The sequence below is a fragment of the Meleagris gallopavo genome, chromosome 3 (assembly GCF_000146605.3).
Source record: "Meleagris gallopavo isolate NT-WF06-2002-E0010 breed Aviagen turkey brand Nicholas breeding stock chromosome 3, Turkey_5.1, whole genome shotgun sequence".
Taxonomy (NCBI): Eukaryota; Metazoa; Chordata; class Aves; order Galliformes; family Phasianidae; genus Meleagris; species Meleagris gallopavo.
The window spans coordinates 8,423,866-8,445,076 of record NC_015013.2 but is presented as its reverse complement, the minus strand read 5'-3'; the positions used below and the strand labels follow the sequence as shown (position 1 = coordinate 8,445,076).

Genomic DNA, 21,211 nt, shown 5'->3' with positions numbered 1-21,211 from the left:
AAGAAGCATGCCTCCCTACCATCTCGAATGCCTGATGTTTATTACAAAATAAAAAGCATGGCATGTTCACACATGGTTAAGCATGTTTACATGAAGGTCTTTAAATACAGAAAGAACTGTTGAAAGGCTGGTGCTTTCTAAGGCCTGTCTTTTCCTTGGTCAGATATCTACACTCCTGCAGCTCCACAAAACAGAGCTTCCATTCCAATCAATAACTTACATCCCACTTGATTCTGATAGTTTTCATAAGCAGTTCCTTCATTTGCTATTGCAGGAGGTCTGCCACCACATCATTTCTCACCTCCTTTTTCTCCTGTTTGTTCTGATTGTGCTGCTAATTAGACACTTGTTTCCTGACCTCTGGCCTCTTGACAGCCTCATGCAGCCCCTGTGATGTTAAATGAAAGAAGGCACAGCAGCAATCCAGCAATCAGACCTCTGAAATGAGCCTCTGCGATCTAGGTGGGCTTCATTAATATTTTTGTTCTGCGCAACACAGGAAGGAAAGACAAAGAGTGGAGTTATCACATCTACTGTTTGCTAAGATCACAACCGTGCACTGGAGATGGTACACAGAAATTAGGTGTGGGAAAAAAAAATCTACCTTTGCAGCCACAATAACAAAGCAAGAGCTGCTAGCATTTATTTATTTATAGGATAGTACCTAGAACTGAGATGTTCGAAAATGTTAACAGCTGCCCAACCTACAGCAAACCCAAAAGTGAAGAGGGAAAAAGTAAAAACTAAAAGATGGCTTTTCTGAGGAGTTAGAGGAGTTTGTAGAGTTCAAAGATAGTTTGGGGATGGAACCCACTGTGGAAGCAAAAGAAATGAAATGAAAAGAGCAGGAGAACGAGAAAAATAATTGTGATAGCGGGGATGAGAAGGAAGGGGTTGTTTCACTGTTTTGCTCATCAGAGAAACAAACAGTGAGGGAGCAGGCCCAGTCAACCCAAAATGAGGTGAAAATGGGAATGTAGCAGCTGTCCATGAAAATCAAGAGCAGACACCAGTCCTGGAGGCCAGGTACTTTCAGAGCTGTTCATTGCCATCCTCACCCTTCACTGCTTCCCCTGTAAAGACTGGTCATGATTTCATTAAGCTGCAAGGTTATTTTATTCCTACTGCTTAAGTTTTGCTTCAGTTCTTGCATATCTAAGAGTCCAGAAACTACCCACAACCTGTGAATATGAACAGCTCTTGATCTCTAGACTGCATCTACCAAAAATACCATGGCTTTTTCTACCACGTGACTTCATCCCTTTAGACCAGTGGTCATCATTGAGGCAGGAGTACATTGCAGCCTGAAAAAAGTATTTTATGGCATCCATAAAATGCTTTGATTCTTGATGGGGAGCACAGGTGTTTCTGACTGGTTTTCACTAGACCCCCTACTGGGCATCTTAGGGAAGAATTGCATACTGTGTAGGTCTCTGAGCTGCACAGGAGATGGTGATACATGTGTAGGGCACACTTGGAGGAAATCCCTCACCTCAGTGTAGAAGCAGTGACTCAGTGAAGTAAAAACTTTGTTTAAATTCGTCTACTTTATGGCAGATACTGAGAAGTAAATACATGGAAGACTTGCTCTTTTATGTCAGTCATTCATGTAGATAGACAAAACCTCTGCCTTTTGTTTGAAATGGTCCAATGTGAACCATTCTTGACAAACCTGTTAGCTGAGTCTTTTAATCATTATTTTCTTCTGGAAGAGGAAGAGTTTTTTGGAAGCCTTCTTTTCAGATTGACGTCTCCACATTTATTGTGTTGTTTCTATAGAAGCTCTGCACACTGGGTGGATGGATGGAGTCTGTCCTGAACATTCATCTGATGCTTCCTCTTGAGAAACATCACAGTGTGGTGGATTAAAAGCTTCATATAACTCAGTTTCTGCAGAAACTCTTAGTGGACCTAAACTTGGCAATTTATTCTCTTTGATTCTCAACTGCCGATAGAAATATAGTAGCTTTAATTTCTTCTTAATACTGAGATGAAGTATTCCATTAGCAACAGCTACTGTATTTTAAAGATGGTAATAGCAAGCATTCGAACAGTACTTTCATCTTCCATGTACTTTGTAGGTGTTCTTTACTTCTGAATTATGTCAAGTTTCTGTCCCTATCGATCCTTTTTCAAGTGAGGTACATGATTGATGTGCCATGGCAAAGAGGCAAAGCCAGTCACTCCAAATTCTGTACTGGAATAGGGCCGTGTTCTGACTTAGCGATGGAAAATGGCCCCACAGGCAGTGCAGCTGGAATCATTTCTGATAGCAGAAATCTTCAGGCTGTGTAAAATCAGTTGCCCAAGCTTCTGCCTTCATACAGAAGGTGAGGCTCCTACCCATCCCATGCGCTCCAGCCCTGTGCACCAGGTGAGGTCAGTCCAGAGGCTGCTGAACGAAGCAGGGGTATTGAACTATCTGGTACAGACGTGATCCCCTGGCTCTGAAGTCTGCCCTTGTTGGATACCTCCCTGAATGACCATGCCTGAGGGATGAGAAGGCGGTGTCCTGTCACTGGCAGCACTGACAAAACTCCCATTGAGCCTGGTGAGAGCAGGAGCAGGCCCAACAGTGTTGACTTCTGATGTCATCGCAGTGGTTGTCTTTGTTTTCCCCAAGATCCCTTTGTGCTTTTCTGCTTTGCTTTGTATTCTGAATATTCAGATTGTTTCTGCTCTCAGGGCCCCCATTTGTAATTAGATTGCATTTGTTGTGAATCTGTCCTACAGGTTGACAAGCAAGTCATGCTGATCTTCACTGTAAGGTTTAATACAAGCCACCAGAGGAGGAGGGGAGTGGAGGAGGAGTGCCACTATTGTTCTGCCCTCAGCACTGCCAAACTGTCCCTTGTTTTTTCTGCAGGCTGCCTGCGTGTTCAGATGCTGTTTGGACAAGCCTGGAGGCTCACAAGAGGGCAGGGAGAGAGTTAGCAGGGTCTCAGCTAGAAATGCTTGTGCGAGTCAGGAAGCAGGCATGGGAGGAAGGAAATTAAGTGAAGACATCTGTGTAGCTTAACTCCCAGCAGCTCTGCCTGGGGTAGGGGTGGGAGTGCTGTGCCTAAGATGACATAACATAGTTCGTCTTTCATGGGCTGAACACAGAGGAAACTGCAAAAGTGAAGCATGGTCTGTGTCACGCATGGGCCACGCACACCAAGTGCATAATGGAGCAGTGTTGGCACTTTCTGCTCTGCCTTTCACACCTCAAAATAACTCTCAAAGACAGTGAGCTGAGGAGGATGTGATATGGTCCAGAAACTGATCTTGGACTTTTTTCGCAGACGACTGAGCCAGAGGCCGACAGCTGAAGAATTGGAGCAGAGGAACATTCTGAAACGTAAGTCCTGATACTACTGACATTGAATCTGAAGGCAGCTAGTTTGCATTAGTTTAGATTTATATTGTGTGGGTTCTTTTTATAAAACATCGGCTATTCCATATGTGCATCACGAATAAAAACAAAGTGCATCATAAATGCAAGTAAATGTGCAAGTCTGCAGCAACATTCAGAGCTGCAGAAATAACTCATTAAAATCGTAGTCAGAAAATTCACATGAATGAACAGCCCTTGGGAAAGAAAAAAAACAACACTGAATCTTTTTTGCAAGTCCTGTTCCCAACAGAGGATCATTCTGAAAAGCCTTTCTGTGCTGCTCTCACACGGATACGAGCATCCCATTATAAGCTGGTAAAGCCATTAGAGCATGGCTTGATGAGTTTTGCTAAAAACCTTCACAGCAATCTAGACTTAGGTGGAGCCTTTATTTAATTCAAAAAAGAATCCTGTGTTACATGGGATAATTCCAGTGAAATGTTCCCCTGAAACTCTTCCTTTAAATCAGCCAAAAACTTACTGGTAGATCCTCAGATCATTAAAGTATATTTTAAAGAGACAGACTACCATTTGGAGAGCCTGTGCTAAGTTACATTACTAGATCTGTTGTCACCAGTTCCAAGAGAAGCAGGACTGAGTCTTGCACAAACCTTGTAATCTTGTGAATGAATAGGGAAAAAAAATGCATTTCATTACTCACTCTGAAGTGTTTGATTTTTAACAGGAACACAAAGCTGTTCATCTCATTACTGTTGATACTTTGGAACTGAATAAACAACTTCTTCCTCTTTTAAGTTAGTGAATCCTTCATTCCAGGAAAATTTTAAAAATGAACACAGACAAGAGTATTCCTAAATGGTACCTTAAAAGGGCATCGTAGGTTGGTCCACTGTATGTCTTCTATTGTTGTTCAAACAACAGACTTGCACAGAATCATAAAAGTGTGGTAGCAAAAGACAGATTCTCTGGAAATTAGCAGAAAGGATTGATTAAATTCTTCAGAATCAAACTCCTGTATGTTATTCATCTGTTCATGTTGTCATGCGTGGCAGACAGGGGAAGACAGACACACTACTATCAGTGCAAAGAGGAGCAAAGAGTAGACAGCAAAGAGAGTGCAGGGAGCCCAAGGCTGCCAGGAAAGCCATTTCTTTGTGTCAGCCTGTGATAGCCATGCTCCTACTATTCATCCCTAGCTCCTGTGCCAGCAGCTGGGGGAGTTCAGCCTTCAAAGGGGCAGAAACTGGGGAACTGGTGGCACATCCCTCTGTGATTGCGTTGGGGCGGAGGCTATCAGGACAGCTGGAGGAGGGGGAACCTGCAACGTGACCAACAATGAGCTCAGGCTAATGGGGACAGATGACAACAGCTCATGTTGTCATCCTGGCTCTGGCTACCAGCATGAAGCAGCGCGTGCCATGCAGCACCTGGCACTGGTTTGTGACCAGTAAACACCGCCCTGGCACTGGTGCGAGTGGCTGCCAGGGGCTGTGGGAAGGAAAAGGCATCTCAGGCAGCAGCTCTGGATGAAGTGTTTGAAGCAGAGAAGTGACATGACCAAAGCTGGGGTCCTATCAGAGATTTCCTAATCTCTTCCACGCAGAGATTTGTTTTGTTTTTCAGGGGAATTATCCTCTGAGCCTCATCAGTTTCCTTCTGAATTTAGTAAAGGCTCCTAAATGACACAAATGTACCTGAAAATATTGCTGTGAATCCAGAACTATACTTTATTTCCTAAATTGAATTCTTTATCTTGATTCCAAGCACACATCTGCCCCAAACCATGTCTATCCTGGTAGACAAACAACATCATAGTCACAGGAAAAGCTAAGGTGGTATTCTCAAGGCATCATAATTTTTGGTGAAGCACAATAGGACAAACATTTAAAAATAGTTACAGAACTTAAAAAATACATAAAATAATATTCCACTCTTAAACAAGTAAATATAGTGTCTGTTCAGTACAGAATTACTTTGTGTCCTTTCTCTAGATTTCTGAGAATTTTGATAGATACAGTGAAACCTAAGGAGGAAGAGATATAGGACGCAATAATTAAGACTTCAAACTCTCTGTGTAAATAGCTCAAGTTGTTTGCAAAAGCCCAGTTCACAGCACACACCAAAAAGAAACCCCAGCATTCTTCCAGATGAAGTAAATAGGATTTCCTCTGCAGTTAAAGCAGACATTTCCTTGATGCAGTTGTGTTACTGAGTATCTATTTGTTCCTGTGATGTGTAACTGCATTATTACCAGTTGTGATGGGAAGAAATGAGGCAAAATGCAGATGTGCATCCATTCCCTATAAGTGAAGTGATCCTTTCCTAGCTCCATGTTGCAGGGATACTTATGAAAGTCTTTGTTAAATTACAAGAATCCATTACTTGCTTGTAGCAGCAGTAAGATTACAGCAGCCACAGCAAAGAAACTGAGAACAGGGGGACACGTGCTTGACCAGTCCTTCACTGGCATGTATCCAATGCAGTGACTCCTAATGAAATCAAAGGCACACAGTGCAGAGAAGTACAGACTTGTAGGGTTAGTGTGAAGACTAAACTACTTTTTTTGAAATAAATACTTGCAGGCCATGTTAGTTTACAAGGAAGGATGCTTAGATGCCCCAGTACAACTTCTGTGATGGATACAAGTACTTCACTTGTCAGTCTGGCACATCAGGCTTGCATGAATTCCTCATAAAAACTTGGGTGGATGGGGTCTGATGGCCTCAGAATGTGCCTGAGGATATTTAACACTAGCACAGAAATTAGGCCTGAAAACTGTGACCCACTAAACCCTAAAGAAACAGAGCATCTCCTGAATACATAAAATATAGCAACAGTTCTGTAGATCAGTGCTGTTTAATAGAAATTAAAGAAATAGTACTTTCTGTTTTCAGAGGAGAATGTATTCCCAGCTTGTACCTGACCAAGGTTTTCAGCCTGCCTGGCTGTCTCTGAAGGTGGGTAAATGGGCTGAGAAATGAGGAGAAAAGAAAGGCATTGTATGCAGAGTACAAAAGTGAACCACTTTGACTCAGTTTATACATAACTCCTCATATACTTTCAGTTCTGCCCAGGCACCATGTGGACTCCATTTAACATTCTCTCTAGCTTAATCTTAAAGGATTTATTAGTGGCTGTGCTTCTGTGAGTGGCTATTTGCAGTCCTGGCTTCTCCAAATTTGAGACACAACGGGAAGAGCAGAACTGCTGGAAGAGCAATTGCTAAACCAGAATCCAGCCCAGCAGGAAAAGAAACCATTGAAAGATAAAAGTATATGTAACAATATAGGTATTCTAGTTATCATTTAAAAACCTATTTGTAAGCCCATGGTGTCTTCTGATTTTTTGGCTCCAATATCAGTGTCCTTCCTCCAGACAATGCAAGCAGTATTTTGGGGAAAATGGCATTTAAAGGTATTGGGCGTGTTATAAACCATCATACAAACCATTGGTGGGCTCTTTGTCCACTTTGGTGGAGAATTCCCAGTCCTGATGAAGTCAGTGAGCAATCACCTTGGAGTGGCTCTCTGTTGTCCTGAACAGCAAAAAACTGGCGCCCAGCCCAGTTGTTGTGTGACTTTGCCACACAGTCACTTGAACCTTATATCCTATTTTGTTACTACCACTCTGCCAGAGGTGCCTGCTCCCCTTGGATTTATTTTAGATCAAATTTAAGTGATGTAGTTCAAGCCTCCTACCCCAACATGGCCTTGGACGTCTTCTGTATCTTCCCTGCAGAGTTATTGGTGCCTGAGTGAAAACCAAATCACACAAGGGGCACAGGGTACTTGTAGCTGAGTTGCATTTGCTTTCCTTTGGGCTTGATTTTAGTAAGGAGCAATTCAGGTATCAACAAAGCAGTTAAAACAGATCCTAACTGACTGAGTAGTGGATGACACAGAAACCTGTGATTTTATTGACTTTCAGTAAAGTTCAGTGCCAAGACATGCATGAGAGCCTGTTCCTAAATTGAAAAAAAAAGGTAATGTAGTGAAATCTTACTGCCCTCTCAAGTGGTAATGGTTGATGCTTACCCTGGTGAGCATTTGTAGCATGTGATTTTTTGGCTTAATGTTGAAAGTGGATTTCCTAGGATGTGTTTTTGCTCTCCAGTACAATGCTGTGAAGGCTCATGAAGGAGGGAAGGAGACTCTTTTCATTCTGCTCAGGTCATATGAAGTTGTAGATATTGCCTAACATCCCTATTCTGAGTTTTCTATCCATTTCCATTCCATAGAGAGAAAAAAAATTATACGCATGTTTCTTTTTCAGCTGTTGACCTCTCGGAATCAAACCGTATCATAGCTGAACCCCACACAGCAGTGAGATAATGGCTCATTGCCTGGCCCTTTGACAGAGTGGCACACATAAAGAGTACCAGCACAGGGAAAGAAAGATTGTGTAGATGTTTATAAAGTGTGTGAAGAAGCAAAGAAGCTATGGGTCAGGCAGGTTCACCAGTCCCAAAGGGGGATGCTGTGTATCAGAGAGGTCCTGAAACATTAATATACTGATGGACAGGCTTATTTGTTGCATGCTTTGCATATTTGATAAGTCTGCAGCTTGAGATTCCTTTATATCTCTTACAGCCCGAAATGAGCAAGAGGAGCAGGAAGAAAAACGAGAGATAAAGAGAAGATTAACACGTAAGGTGAGGAGCAGCTTTGATCCTATTATAGTGTTACCATAACTTTCTTTCTACTGCACAACTGTTTGCATTTTTTCTTTTCCACAGCGCGATTTTCAAAAGTAAGGTATGAAGTCAGTCTTGAAAGAAGTCTTTAAAAAAAGACATCACCTCTGCTACAGAGTTTAAGTCTGGACAGGGAAGGGAAGTGCTGTGCAGGCTATTAACAGTAACATCTTGAAGTTGGCCAAAGTAAGGTTTAGACTTTATAACAGAAGGAGCTTTGGACTATGCAGGATGCACAGCCTACCATTAGTCTAACTCTGCTCTGTGTAAATGGAATAGCCTACAAAGCTATTACAAGGAGAGAGCAAAGTTAAAACAATGTTGATTGCATTTGAAAGTTCCACCTTAAAAAGCAGTAAACTAGGAAATAAACTTTTTCTGGAAGGGGAGAGTGCCACTTGAGGCATTCCAACTAAATAGAGACAAGCACTTGGAAAATGGTGTATAGTGCAGAAAACAATCGTACAATCTTGTATCAGCAGGGAAAGACGAAGTAAACAGAATAGTTTGGTTTTGGTTTTCCTCCCATTTGAAAGTCATTTGCTCTTAAAACTGAAGAACAGTAATTTCAGATACACATGTTCAGATTCTCGGCTGGTGTAAATGTCTACAGATGTCCCCAATATACATAGCCAACAGTCTGTCCTGTTATTGCAGGTAAACTTTATTTCACCACTCGCTTCTATTTCCCACCTACAGAGCAGGAGAAAGTCCTCTAAAAACTCACAAGCTTATGGAGCAGCACCATTCCTCTGTACGCTTTTATGTGGCTTAGTCTTTTTGGCATATGTGACTGCAAGCTTTTATGGTGCAAATAATGACAGGAAAAGGACTGAGAATATATATGCAAAGCTTACATTCAGGGAGCTGGATTGTTTTCTTTCATGCTTAAAAATCTCAAGACTTTATTCTCAATTAAATCAGCAGAGTTCTCTGACACCAACTGGGTGATACTGCCGTTGTCTGCAGGAACAAAGAATGTGGCCCAGAGAGCTATAATACTATTTTAAAGACATTAATTCCTTCCAACAATGGTAGAGATGCTCTTATCTCCTTATAGCACTGTCTGAAGGAATAGAACCTAGCTGCAGTGCAGAGATTTTGTAGGACTTAAGCTCAGTGCAAAGGCTAGAAGAGCTGCTTCACCAGTCTGTCAATTTCTACATGCATTGAAGAGTAAACATGTACAGGAATCCAGGATGCCATCTGATGAACAACTGTAGTAGATAAAAAAACTTCCCATAGCTAATCTGCTGCATTACAGGTGGGGGCTTGCTAAAGCATCCTGCACTATCACCATAAAGCTCCCATCCTCTGCTCCTGTAGGAAAAGCACATAGCAAATGAATTGTCTATTAGAGATAGAGGCCACAGCTGCATCCTGAACTAAAACATCCAGGCTACAGCATGACTGCTCCCTGAAATCTCAGCAGATTTTTGTAAGGTTTTTTTTTTCTTTGTCTTGTTTGCACTTTTAAATAGGAACAAGCCAGTCCAGGTTCTTGGCAGTTCAGTGTTCATACCAACATTCCAGGCTATGCTTTTAGCCTTTTTTTTTCTTTTCTTTTTTTTTTTGGTCCTTTTACCAAATATTTTCTTTTGCCCCTAGCATGTTTGTGAGGTTGGTAGCAACATAACTTGTGTTGTTTGATTTTGTTATAAATTGTTCCAGAACTAGATGATCTTAGCAGTCTTCCAAACATCGATGATTCTAACCACAGGCTTGGTCTAACAAGGAATTTCATTCTCACCTGCCAAATGTACCATCACAGAGGCTCAGTAATGTCTAGAGGAAAGAACTGAATAAAGTGTGCTAATGGCTAGATGACAACTAGAAATGCCAAGTGCCTAGTGAATCCTGCAAAAATTGTTATTCCCCAGCTCTGTCTTTCATGAACATTTCCCAGATGTGTCGTGTTTGCAGCAGAGTGGCAGGCTCCTTCTGTCGATTTGTACTGAAGTCTTATTACCAAAGGATTTTAAACCTCAGATCAAGCAGAAATTTAATTGAGCACGTCGAGAGCGTTGCCCAGCAGACCTCTCTATTTGCACTGAGTTCTCATGCAGACATGCCCACAGGGTGAATTCAACATAAGGAAAGTATGCCATGTTGCCTTCTTGTATCCATGTCTGGTTGCAATCAGAAGGGTTTCTGCAAAAGCCACTGAAAAGACTTGACTTTACACTGTAGAAATTGTTACTGTTCCGAATTTCCGATGGCGTGATTCCAGCTCCAAGGGTACAACCCATTTCCTCATCCATTAGAAAGCTGTTCCTAAAATTCCTTCAGCAGTCACACTTTGCTGCAGTATAATGATGATGAGTTGTAACATGACATGCTGTAATAACTGAAATTACCTTACTAGGTCTAGGTGTCTTATTAAAGGCAGTAATAAATATCCACTTGAATTCATCATATGGACAGGCAATTTCTAAAAAAACTCTAAGAAGTTGGGTAGTCTGTAGCAAGCTGCACTTTTAAGCACTTTTCATGCTCTCAGACTCGTCTGACTCCAAATTAACTAACTGGGGATAGGAAATAGCTGCCATTCAGAGAGTAAAAAGTAGGCAGATAGTGCTTGAAGCAGTTCCTCAGTAACTTTTTCCCTCCTGCCAGATGAGGACGAAATATTTGCCTCCCACCTGAGTGCCCAGGGGTAGGTTTTGCACATCTGTCCTGCCCCGTGCTCTCTCCCATGGAGTCCCACTGGCAGCTTTGGTCACCTGGACTTCTACTGTTTGAATTGAGGAACATGAATAAGTGGGGATTTCTCTGAGTTCTGGTTGCAGACACCTACCAAGCCCATTCCAGAACTGTGAATGTGCAGAGATCCTCTGGGAGAAGTGTTGGATCCAGTTACCTTTCACGAGGAGATCTGGGCCTCCAGAAACTACAACTAGAGTTTATCCTCTCCTAGCTGTAGAGAATTTGGTGTAGCACCAAGGCAATTAACATGAGCCTGAACTCCCCCTGAGGTTTTCCACAGAGATAGAGTTGTAGCCTGAATGAATGGAAGATATTACAGATTTACTTGTAAAGAGGAGGCAAAGCTCTGCTTTTCCTGCCTTCTCTCAAATAGCATTATTCTCCCTGTTCCCCAGAGCTGTTCACTGCTTCCTGTCCCCCCACTGTCAGTAGTCTTTCAGTGGCTACAAGACTAAAATTCTTGCAGCAGTAGAAACAACCAAAGTGAAGAGATGTGGATGTTTCTTAAAATCCATGCAATGGTCTGAAGTCTTTGTTCCAGTTAAATTCCTGCTCCAGTACAGCTTAAAGCCTCTATTCATGGGAGAGCAAGCTGGAGCCTCTCCAGGAAGTGCCTTGCTGATAAGTATTTTCTATAATGGACTTCCCTTCACCTGCGTCAGGAGGGGATGTTTGAAATAATGAGTTGTGTGGCAAAGCAGAGGGAGGGGAAAAAAGGGGGGGAAAAGGTCAGAAAGCAGAAAAGGTTAGCTGCTAATTTGGATAAACAGCATTTATAGTCAAAGAGGGAAAAGAGCTTTGGGGCATTTAAGTCACATCCTGCTCCTATGTCTTAGCACAAGAGGTGGGGAGCAAGGAGGTGTGGAGGTTGTTAGCACTGCTAGTTAGAGTCTGTCATTTTTCACTTTGGTTTCTTCCATAAATAACAATTGTAACATTTTAATGAGGTAACAAAGCAAGCAGCGAAGAGACAAGGTAACAAGCTTCGTTGTATCTGACGTAGAGCAAAGTCAGCATTTCACATTTGACTAAATCCCAAGACCAGACTGACAAGACAGGTTTTCCCTCCACTTTACCTAGTGAGAGTGCTTTAGTTTGCTTCATATCCCACGCTGAGAACAGAGGGGTTTGAGTTAAAACTTTCCTTGAAAACAAGCTTAATATCAAGGCTTGTAATGTGCCCATATTTATCTCTCATGATCCAAACATCCAGAGGAAAACTTGGCCTCCCATGACAACAGTTTCTGTTTGCATTCACACTTAAATAATGTGGTGACTTGCCATTGAATTGACATTGTCCCTCAACTCACAAATCTTCATAAATAGATGAACAGGAATGTATATGTCAAGGTGCTACATCCAGACAAGACATACATGGACATCTCTCTAATTATAGCATTGGTAAGAAAAAAAAAAAAACAACACTCTTTCTTATACTTGTAAAAAATGCCAATCCTCATGCCATCTTTTTAAGAAAACATCTGCCTTAAATACCTCCTTCTGGTGCCCCTGAAAAGTTCCCAGATGTCCCAGTGTCCCTGAGGCATGGCTGAACTTGTAGGGAGCCATGGGGTGAGCACAGAGAGAGAGAGAGACCCCTTTTCCCCTGCTTGGAGCAGCACCTCTTGCTGTAAGCAATTGCATCATGTCCTTGAATGTGTCCTTTCCCTGTAACTTTCAAACATTCTTGATTCCTCCTGTCTGTTAGAAGAAGCAGAGCTCATTTTCAGATGTGGGCCATGAAGGATTGTGTAGCATTAAGTAATTTTGATCCAAGAGACCGTAACTCACAGGTCATTAAAATAAATGCCAAGGTGAGATCTCGGGTGAGCTGTGCCCTTGTCACAAACTGACACTGAATGGGCACTTACTGAGTGTTCTGCAAAGCTGTCTGCCAGCTACTGCTGCTCTTAAGATATAAGGGTGCTCTGCATAATGCAGACGTATGGAGAGAGCTTAGCAGTTCGCAAGAAGCCTCTGTAATGGCATGAGAAAGAGGCAGGGCAGTTTGTTAACAGTACAAATAATGAAGCTTTTATTGCTATCTTAAAATAATTGTCCTTTTCTCTCCATTTATTATGATCGGATCTGTGCTTTGGCTTAATATATTGAATATTTGTGTGTGTGTGCTTATGTATGTAAATTATGTAGATTATGGCTGTACATTAGCTGTTGGATATAAGGACAGTATTTCAGCCAGAGCACTGGCACAGGAACAGTGCATCTCATGGCACCTCAGAGCTCTGCCATGGGGTCCTGGGTCACTCTGAACTGTTTGCTCTATCTTTGAACTTCACTTGCCCCAGCTGCTCAGTAGGGATGGAGACACAAACCACCACTGTAGTGGGGTGTACAATACCTGACTCTGCAGTGGTATTGCAGTGGTTGCATGTTTCCAAAGCAAAGTCAGGGCATCTAAAAACAATATGCAGTTTTAGAGGAAGAGCACAACCAGCTTTTAGTCGGTGTTACATTCACGTGCTACCTAAGAATGAAAAAATCACATTAACACCAAAGTTTAACAATGGGTTTGTGATGCTGTGGCATTCTTGACATCAGCCAAACATCAGGTTGGCACATCATGGTGCAGTGGATCAGCAGTCATCCGCCCTCTCCTCTGTAAAACTTGTTCATCCCTAAAATGGATACAAACACGAGAGTCAGCTGGTAAAAGCTGACAGAAGCTGTGAAATAGAGCCAGTCGTTTTCTTCCAGCTTGCAAGGTTTATAGGAATTCCTTTTTCCCTTGGTGCCACTTACAAACAGAGTTAAGCTGATAGATTTTATTTTTTGCTGATGTCACCATACTCTATGTCATAAAACATTTTATTTGAAAGAATAGTCAAAGTATCATCTGTGCTGTGCCCTGAAAAGTTAAAAGCTGAGAGTGGTACAGATAATATTGGTGATGCACCCTTTATTCAAGCTGCTGGGAAAAAAAAAAAGAGGAGATGATAGAAGTAAAGATGGAGTCTCACACTCTTATCTTTGCAATATTTGGTTGTAGTCGCATCGTATAAAGATCTTTTCTATCCCCACTGTCCGGGCATAGATTAAAAAAAAGAAACTGAAAGAAAAATTCTGCTGTGTTGTCTCGTTAGCAGTGCATCAGTGCTAACAAAGCTGCTAGTTCCCAATAGCAGGACTGCTAGAAAAACTAGTGATTTGGAATCACATTCCAGATAAGTTGTGGGACAGAGAGAAGCCTCTCTGAGTCTTATGACTTGAGAGACAATACACGAACCACCAAGCTACAACTTGATGGATGCTGCCCTAGACAAAGGCACGACATGGCAGTAGAGGTGTGTGCTTGGTTACACTTCCTTCTGTGATTTCTTTCTCTTCTCTGGGCCATAATGTCTCAGTTGCAGCCAGGACGGGTTCCTGTTCCTGTTGTCCTGAAGCAGCTCACTGGGGTATCAGTGCAGCTTTGCAGCCTTTCTACAGGTGATGTCTGAACCCACTTTGTGAGTGCTAAGGACTGTCTGTGTCAGTAGAACAGCACCACTGTGACCTCCAGTAGCAACGCTTTCTTATGAAAGAGAAGAGAGAGGCAAGCATCCTCCAGGAATGATCCAAGGAGAGTCACACAGGGATTTAAGTGCAGAGGTGGGATGAGTTGGGGGAGCAGTCCTATCAACCAACCAACAACCTAGCAATTGGTTGCTGCAAGGAGGTGGGCTTCTTTCCTGTGATCTTGCAGATTTTTCATCCTCCTTTCAGCATCCTCTCTAGTTTGAATGTTAATTCTCCCTGGGAGATGAAGTGAAAGGAACTGAGATGCTTGATTTGGGAGGTAGGTGGAATTGCACGTCAAGATCGAGGAGCCTGAACTCCTTTGCAGAAAAAAGTCTCAAGCATTTTATGAAGTACTTTTCACTGGTCACAGGAGTGAAGTATTGCAAAGCCCTCTTATTTCTAGTGATTGGTAATAGCATGAGATACTGTCTAGCTGAATGTTAGCAGTTTATGGTTATTTTTCCTGGTAATATCATTGTTACAGATGTTTCACTAATGGAGGATTAGCAGCTAATGCACATCCACATGGACACACCTGTTGTGGCTTCTTCAGAAACAGTCATATAATTCCACTTGACATTAACCAGCAAGCTGAGCATCCAAGGAGAACTGATCCCAAAATGCCAATACCTGTCCTTGGCCATGTAAGCAGCCATTCCATACATGGAATACCTGAGATTGACTCTGGCTGCTCTCTCTGCTGAGAATTTTGAAAGAAATGGCTTTGGAACAGTAAAGAGGCTTTCTTGACATGATACAGTCCACCCTTGCAATTTGTTATTTGGCTTGTAGTATGCAGTGTAAGCTGCTGAAGTCAAATATGCTGTGGCATAAAATTGAACTGCAGCACTCAGTGAAACATTCAGCAAGCAATAGTCATCATCCTGCCCACCATGTCTGTGCAGGTCTGCAGAATGTCAGAATGGTAAGGAAAGTTGTTTGTCATCTTTTGCAACTAACTCAAGGCAGGATTCACCCTGTTCCTGTGCATAGCCCTTCCCAGGCGGCACTAAAGCATCCACAGCAGCTCAAGACAAGGGAGCATATGCGAGACTGTGAGGTTATAAGGTCTTCATCTCCTGCTAAGGCATCACTGTGCCAGCTGTCTTTGTTGCGTTACATCCAATTTCTGCCAGGGATCGGGGGCTTCTTCCATGGCTGCTTCCCAAACAACAGCGTTCTGCTCCAGCAGCAAGGTGGGATGACAGACAAGGTGCTGCAGCAAACAACAGGTTATCTATCTCCCAGGTAGCAGGTCTGTGAAAGTCTGGTAGAAACAAAAGTCCTGGTGATGTTTGAACTCTCTTATTAATTATCACAGTGGTGGTTGTAGTAAAACTGATCCCCAGGCAGCATTCTGCAGGGAAAAAGTGAAGTTCTGATGTCTTTTTCCACCACTTCTTCAACCATGCAGCTGAGTCAAAGGCCCACGGTAGAGGAGCTGCGTGAGAGGAAGATCCTCATCCGCTTCAGCGACTACGTGGAGGTGGCCGATGCACAGGACTATGACAGGAGGGCAGACAAACCCTGGACACGACTCACGGCTGCCGACAAAGTAAGTGGAGAGACCTGGGGAGAGCCATGACCTGAACAGCTAGAGCATGTCATGGTCAACAGCACCCCTCAGGTCCCACAGCCACCAGGGAGAAACCGTCTGAGCTCTCTTCCCAGTTCACCAGGTTTGTGGTTTGAGTTCTACACCTTTGGCAAGAAGGCTCCTGTGTGTGTGGAAACATAGCAGCATTACATCATTTAAAAAGAGTAAGATCCTTTGAGGAAAAGCCTTGATGGTAGCCCTGTGTTATTTGTTCATTGATTTGGGGCTTGCCGCATAATTCTGCCAGCTGAGAATGCCCACAAGCAATTTTCCACAAGACAGACCTAACAGAGCAGCACCTGCCAGAGCTGAGCAGGCCTGGCTGCAAGAATGCCAGCAGGTCAAATTAGAAAAAGCACCCCCATCCCACCAAGGCCAGGTTACTTTTCTGTAGGGGTTGAGACAGGTGTGACTCTTCAGGATACCTGCCCCCTCACACACAGTACTGTAACCACTAAGCAGAGGCCTTGTGAGCCCACAGATGAAAAACAGCTGCATATTTGGTAATAAGTAAGTGCACTGTCCTCTGAAAACCATCATGAAGCAGTGTCTCTGGTGTCAGCACTGGTGGTAGAGAGGTTAAATTGCTGTCAGATGGTAAAAGTCACATCCTGTGGGTCTAAGTGGTAAAGAAGAATTTAAATACTTTATGGCAGTTGTAAGAAGAGAGGGCTCTGAGTCTGGTAGGTGACTGCTGTGCCTTAAATTCACTCTACGGTGCCCTTGTAATTTCGAAGACATTCAGGCACCTGGATTTGATACCTGCATGTGTCTTTGCTGAGGGCCTGATGCAGTGATGGAGACCAGACCATGATATTCAGTGTTTAAAGGAGCTGGAATTCTGGCTGTGACAATCACTCTTGGTTTGCTTCATAGAGGAAAGGACAGACAGTTTTACTTATTTAACTTATTTAATTGTGAAGTTTTGTACCCACTAGTTTTCTCCTAAGTAGAGGCCCTTTTCAGCTTAGCTTTCAGTAACTTTCATGTAGTATAAACTGATCTGAACAAAAAAATCTTTCTCTGGACTGTCCCCCGACCATAATATAGGGCATTAAATTTGCTTTTCCCATTTTACATCACCATATTGGCTAAATCAGTTGACTGATGTCTTGTCCTATCTATCTATTGGGAGTTACATTCTCCCAGTAGGTGAGAGAAGGAATAAATTTCCAATCAGTTCTTCTGTCTTTGAGAGATTTCTGCACAGAATGGAAGGTGTGGAAATACCTCATCGGGGAAGAGAAGATGAGGTATCCAGAGGTCTTTTCTCACCCTGTATCTGTGGAAAGAACAGTTATCAAATATCACTATGAAACCCAGCCTGGTAAAGAGTTCATGAAAGAGAAGTACTTTGAGGTCACCTTTCCTTCTTTATAACACGTGTGAGGTCAGTACACGAATCAGAGGATTTTTCTCTAAACAAACCTTTTTTTCAGCAAAGCAGGAGAAAAAAAATAATTGTCCTCCCAATATCAATGCCCCTTCTGGCATATTATTCATGTTTGGGTCATGTGGGAAATGTTCTAATTCCTGCCATTGAGATCACCTTCTTTTCCCTACCACTATCTTCTGTTGGGGGGGAAAAAAAAAAAAAGCCAAATTGGAACCAATGCCACAGAACCTAACAAGCTACAGCAAACTATAGCAGATTATTTTCTTCTAAAAGTTCTGATTCAATAACTGCCTTCATTGGTCAGCACAGACTAAATTTATTGCAAAAGTAGATTTTAGTAGTGGGCTTTTCTGTTTCTCAGTAAATCTTCCTCTGTGTTCTGGACATGGGGAACTCTGTTCAGCCCGGCTTCATCTTTCCCAAGTCTGACTGTTGGAGGAAGAAGGGCAGCTGAGAGATGCAGGAGGTGATAGATTTCAAACCCAATGGGAGGTAGCAGCCCATTTGACCTCTTTCACAGTCACTTGAGCAGCAAATGGGTCTGCTGAAGGTAGACCCTTGAGCTGGTGCATAATCATCTCTCTGCTCTGACAGACAAAGGCAGAGCTGTATAGGAAGAACAAGAGGCTTGTTCTATAGATCATACTCACAAGATCTGTCATGTAGGCCTTGTCCAGGCACAGGTCATTGGTGACCAGATCAGTGGTTGCTGTGGAAGCCCTGTTCTGGGCTTGAGCTCTTTATCCTGGTTTAGACTTAATCAAGAAAACATTCTTGACAGCCACAAGTACCTGTAATTGGAGTGGCCGTTTCCAGCCACTGATGTTCCCAGCAGTGGCACACACCTCAGGTTCATGGGAGCACTTGGCCACACTGGCACCTGGCACATCTGTTCTGTATGCTCATGGAGAGGCCCACTTGTGTGCTACAAATATCACAGCACAGTCAGAAGCCTGCAGTGTGGGGATAGAGCCTTTTTTGCTGGGAGCCCTTTCCACAAAGAAGCTGAGTCCCTCAAAGTCAACTTTTCTTCGTCAGTATTCTCCTCATCATTTTCTTTTCCCAAAACACAGAAGCTGAAGGTAACAGGTTCTCCTACTGAAGTTCATCCAACCACTTAAGGTGAATTTGGATGGGTTTGGCAGGTGGAACAACTGGGTCAGAACAGAGAATGAGGGCAGAGGGGCATGGCCTGAGGCAGAGAGAAGAGCAGGGAGCCAGGCCAGCCCCTCTCCCTCTCGAGTAAGCTCAGCCCCAGATTAGGTGGCTTCATCAGGGGGAATTTAGGACCGCATAAAGGGGAGAGACATCTCCGATGTAATTCTGCTGAGATCTACCAACACTAAGTTTACTCACGGTCCATCTCTGAAACAGAGCACAGGGTTTGAGAAGCTCTGGTGCATGATTTTTGTCTCGTACTTACGCTAATTTGGATTTTGTATATGAAAATGTTTACATAATAAACCCAAATTGGCTTTTGTATCAGCACTGTCTGCATTTTCAAATTGATCCATCCCATCAAAGCATTTATTTCTTCCCTTTATGCAATTTAGAACATTTATCTCTTTTCCTTTTCACATGTTGTTGTTTTTTCTCTCTAATACTGTTATTTGTTTCACTTCTAATATATTGTTTTGAGAACAAAGTGAACTTGTTTTGATTTCTGTCATTTATGCATTTATGAGTTTATTTGTCCTTTGCAGGCAGCCATTCGTAAAGAGCTTAATGAATTTAAAAGCTCTGAAATGGAAGTTCATGAATTAAGTAGGCATCTAACAAGGTAAGTTCATTATTTTAAGGGTAGCAATGAATACTGTTGTTTTCCAAAGAATAGAAAACAGCAACCACTTCTCAAGCACCCTGTGAACTCATGACCCCACTTAGAATTACAGGCTGTCAAAGAAACGCACTAATGAACTCGTGCTGCCCTATTGCATGGCTGTATGCAGGCACACACCATTTGCTGTGCAACCTTTTGTTTTAAATCATCATGCTCTGGTGTCAGTTCTGCTGCTATCAAGGGTAAATAGCATTGAAGAGAAGGACAGGAAACTCTCGTTGACTAAGTACATAGAAAGGGATGAATGAGTGCAAATTCTCAGTGCTGTCATCTTGCATTGGCCATGCAGAAGGGGAATAGTTACTCACAACTGTACGTAGTGCCAAAGAGCAATGATATGAATAAGGTCTGGTTGTGAAGCGAGGGCTATTTCTCTGGTAAGAGAGGGCTTATAGAAGTCTGCTGAAGAGACACGGTCAGATTTTTGTGTGAGCTGAATGTGTGATTGCAACTCTATACATTCCATATGAAAATCTGCAGTTCTAATTTATTTATGTTGACTGAAAAGGGAGTCACAAATATACCAAAAAACTGATGTTTTTTTTTTTTTAATCTTGAAGCTTATTCTCAAGTTCCTTTATCAAAACAGAAAACAAAGCTGAGTATTTTTTGCTGTTCACAGGACCATGGCTAGCCAGTGTATCAGAATGCACACAATTATTTGCCATCACTTGAGTCAGCACTGCACTGTGCCCTCTCTGTGTCCTGGTTTCAGCCCAGACAGAGCTGATAGCACACTGATGTGTTCATCAGATGGGTGGTGGTCATAAAAATTGCAGTTAAGGTCTTTAAGAAAAATACAGAAAAGCTTAAGGCAAAATATTTTTTGCCCTAGGGGATTTTTGTTTTTAATGCATAAATTCTTCATTAAAATTCACCACATTTATAACGCATGTATCCCTTGCTGTAACAATACACCCTGCACTTCCTGTCACGTGCCGCGATGATACACTGGGGTTTGTAATGATGAAGTGCTGCTAAAGACAAGCAAGCAGCTGCCTTTGAGCCATGAGATCTGGCCAGGTCTGTCAGCTCCAGTGACTGAGGCTTTCAGGAACACTTGGCTCACCGAGCGCATCTAACTTACAAGGGATGAGGCTGTTTAAAAGCAGATGTTGCAACAAGCAGTTGAGCTCCACTGACTTCCCACAGAACTACAGGCTTGTTTCGTTTTCCAGGAGGCCTCTCTACCTGCTTACCTTTTGCAGGTTTCAGAGCAGTATTTTGCTTCTTTTCCACTGCTAGGGTGAGTGGTTACCCTTTGAGTTATGCTCATTTGTGTTTGACAGCTACCACGTGGCTTTGACCCATTCAGGCCTGGGTCAGGCAAACTCACAGCTATAGTTAATACAATAGAAATTGGCACAAGGGTTTGAAGTTCAGCAGGACTTGCTAGTTTGGCAAATGGCCTCAGGAAATACGCACTTGAAGGGAGCAGGCTGAAAGAAAGGAGAGTAATTCCCTTAAATAAACTTAGATAAATCACTATTACAAAATCATTAGCAAGGTAATGACCTATTCGTGTCATTAAGCAGTGGCACGAGCTGGGCTGAGAGTGTTACTGCTGCTTTCCTAGTGGGACAGATTAATTAGTTCAAAAAAATCTCACATTCAAAAAATCAAACCTTAAAAAAATGCATTTGCACAGCTGATAAAACAAGCCTCCTGCTGCTGAGCTCTTGCAGAAATGGTGGCCTTTTCAGCCCTGCTCCTCTCTTCAGACCTACCAGAAACACAGAGAAGCTTCTGATAGATCTGAGTGCTAACTGCTAAATGCCTGTGAGCTGCAAGTCTGGGGAGAACCAAGGAAGTTTCCATTTGTTCTAATTCTGCAGTGCCAGCATGGTGATGTCAGTACTGCAGGAATCCAGCTGCATAATTTTGTAGCAATTAGGTCCCTTTTTTTTTTCTTTTAATTTGTACCATATATGTGAAAATATTATCTTACTTTTTCTCTCTTTCTTTTTCCCTCCCTTGCATTTTAGGTTTCACAGACCGTAGCAGTTAAATTCTACCTGACTACTATGCTGTCTTCAAAACATAACAAAAAGGAACCATAAGTGCTGGTATTATTCACTTCCCTGTTATGTACAATGTAAATCTTATGAACTGCCTTTCTACAA

The 21,211-nt window shown here is 42.5% G+C and overlaps 1 protein-coding gene across 3 annotated transcripts in view; it reads left to right on the top strand.

The window, feature by feature from the left end:
• The window catches only part of PHACTR1 (phosphatase and actin regulator 1), a 262,086-nt gene extending 240,875 nt beyond the window's left edge, over window positions 1-21,211 (top strand). For all 3 annotated transcript variants that reach the window (XM_031552743.1, XM_010708344.3, XM_010708348.3), the window contains 5 exons: window positions 3,285-3,340; window positions 7,927-7,988; window positions 15,670-15,810; window positions 18,952-19,028; window positions 21,074-21,211. In XM_031552743.1, the coding sequence (XP_031408603.1) occupies window positions 3,285-3,340; window positions 7,927-7,988; window positions 15,670-15,810; window positions 18,952-19,028; window positions 21,074-21,089 (352 nt within the window). In that variant the 3' untranslated portion in view covers window positions 21,090-21,211. The remainder of the gene's footprint in view (window positions 1-3,284; window positions 3,341-7,926; window positions 7,989-15,669; window positions 15,811-18,951; window positions 19,029-21,073) is intronic.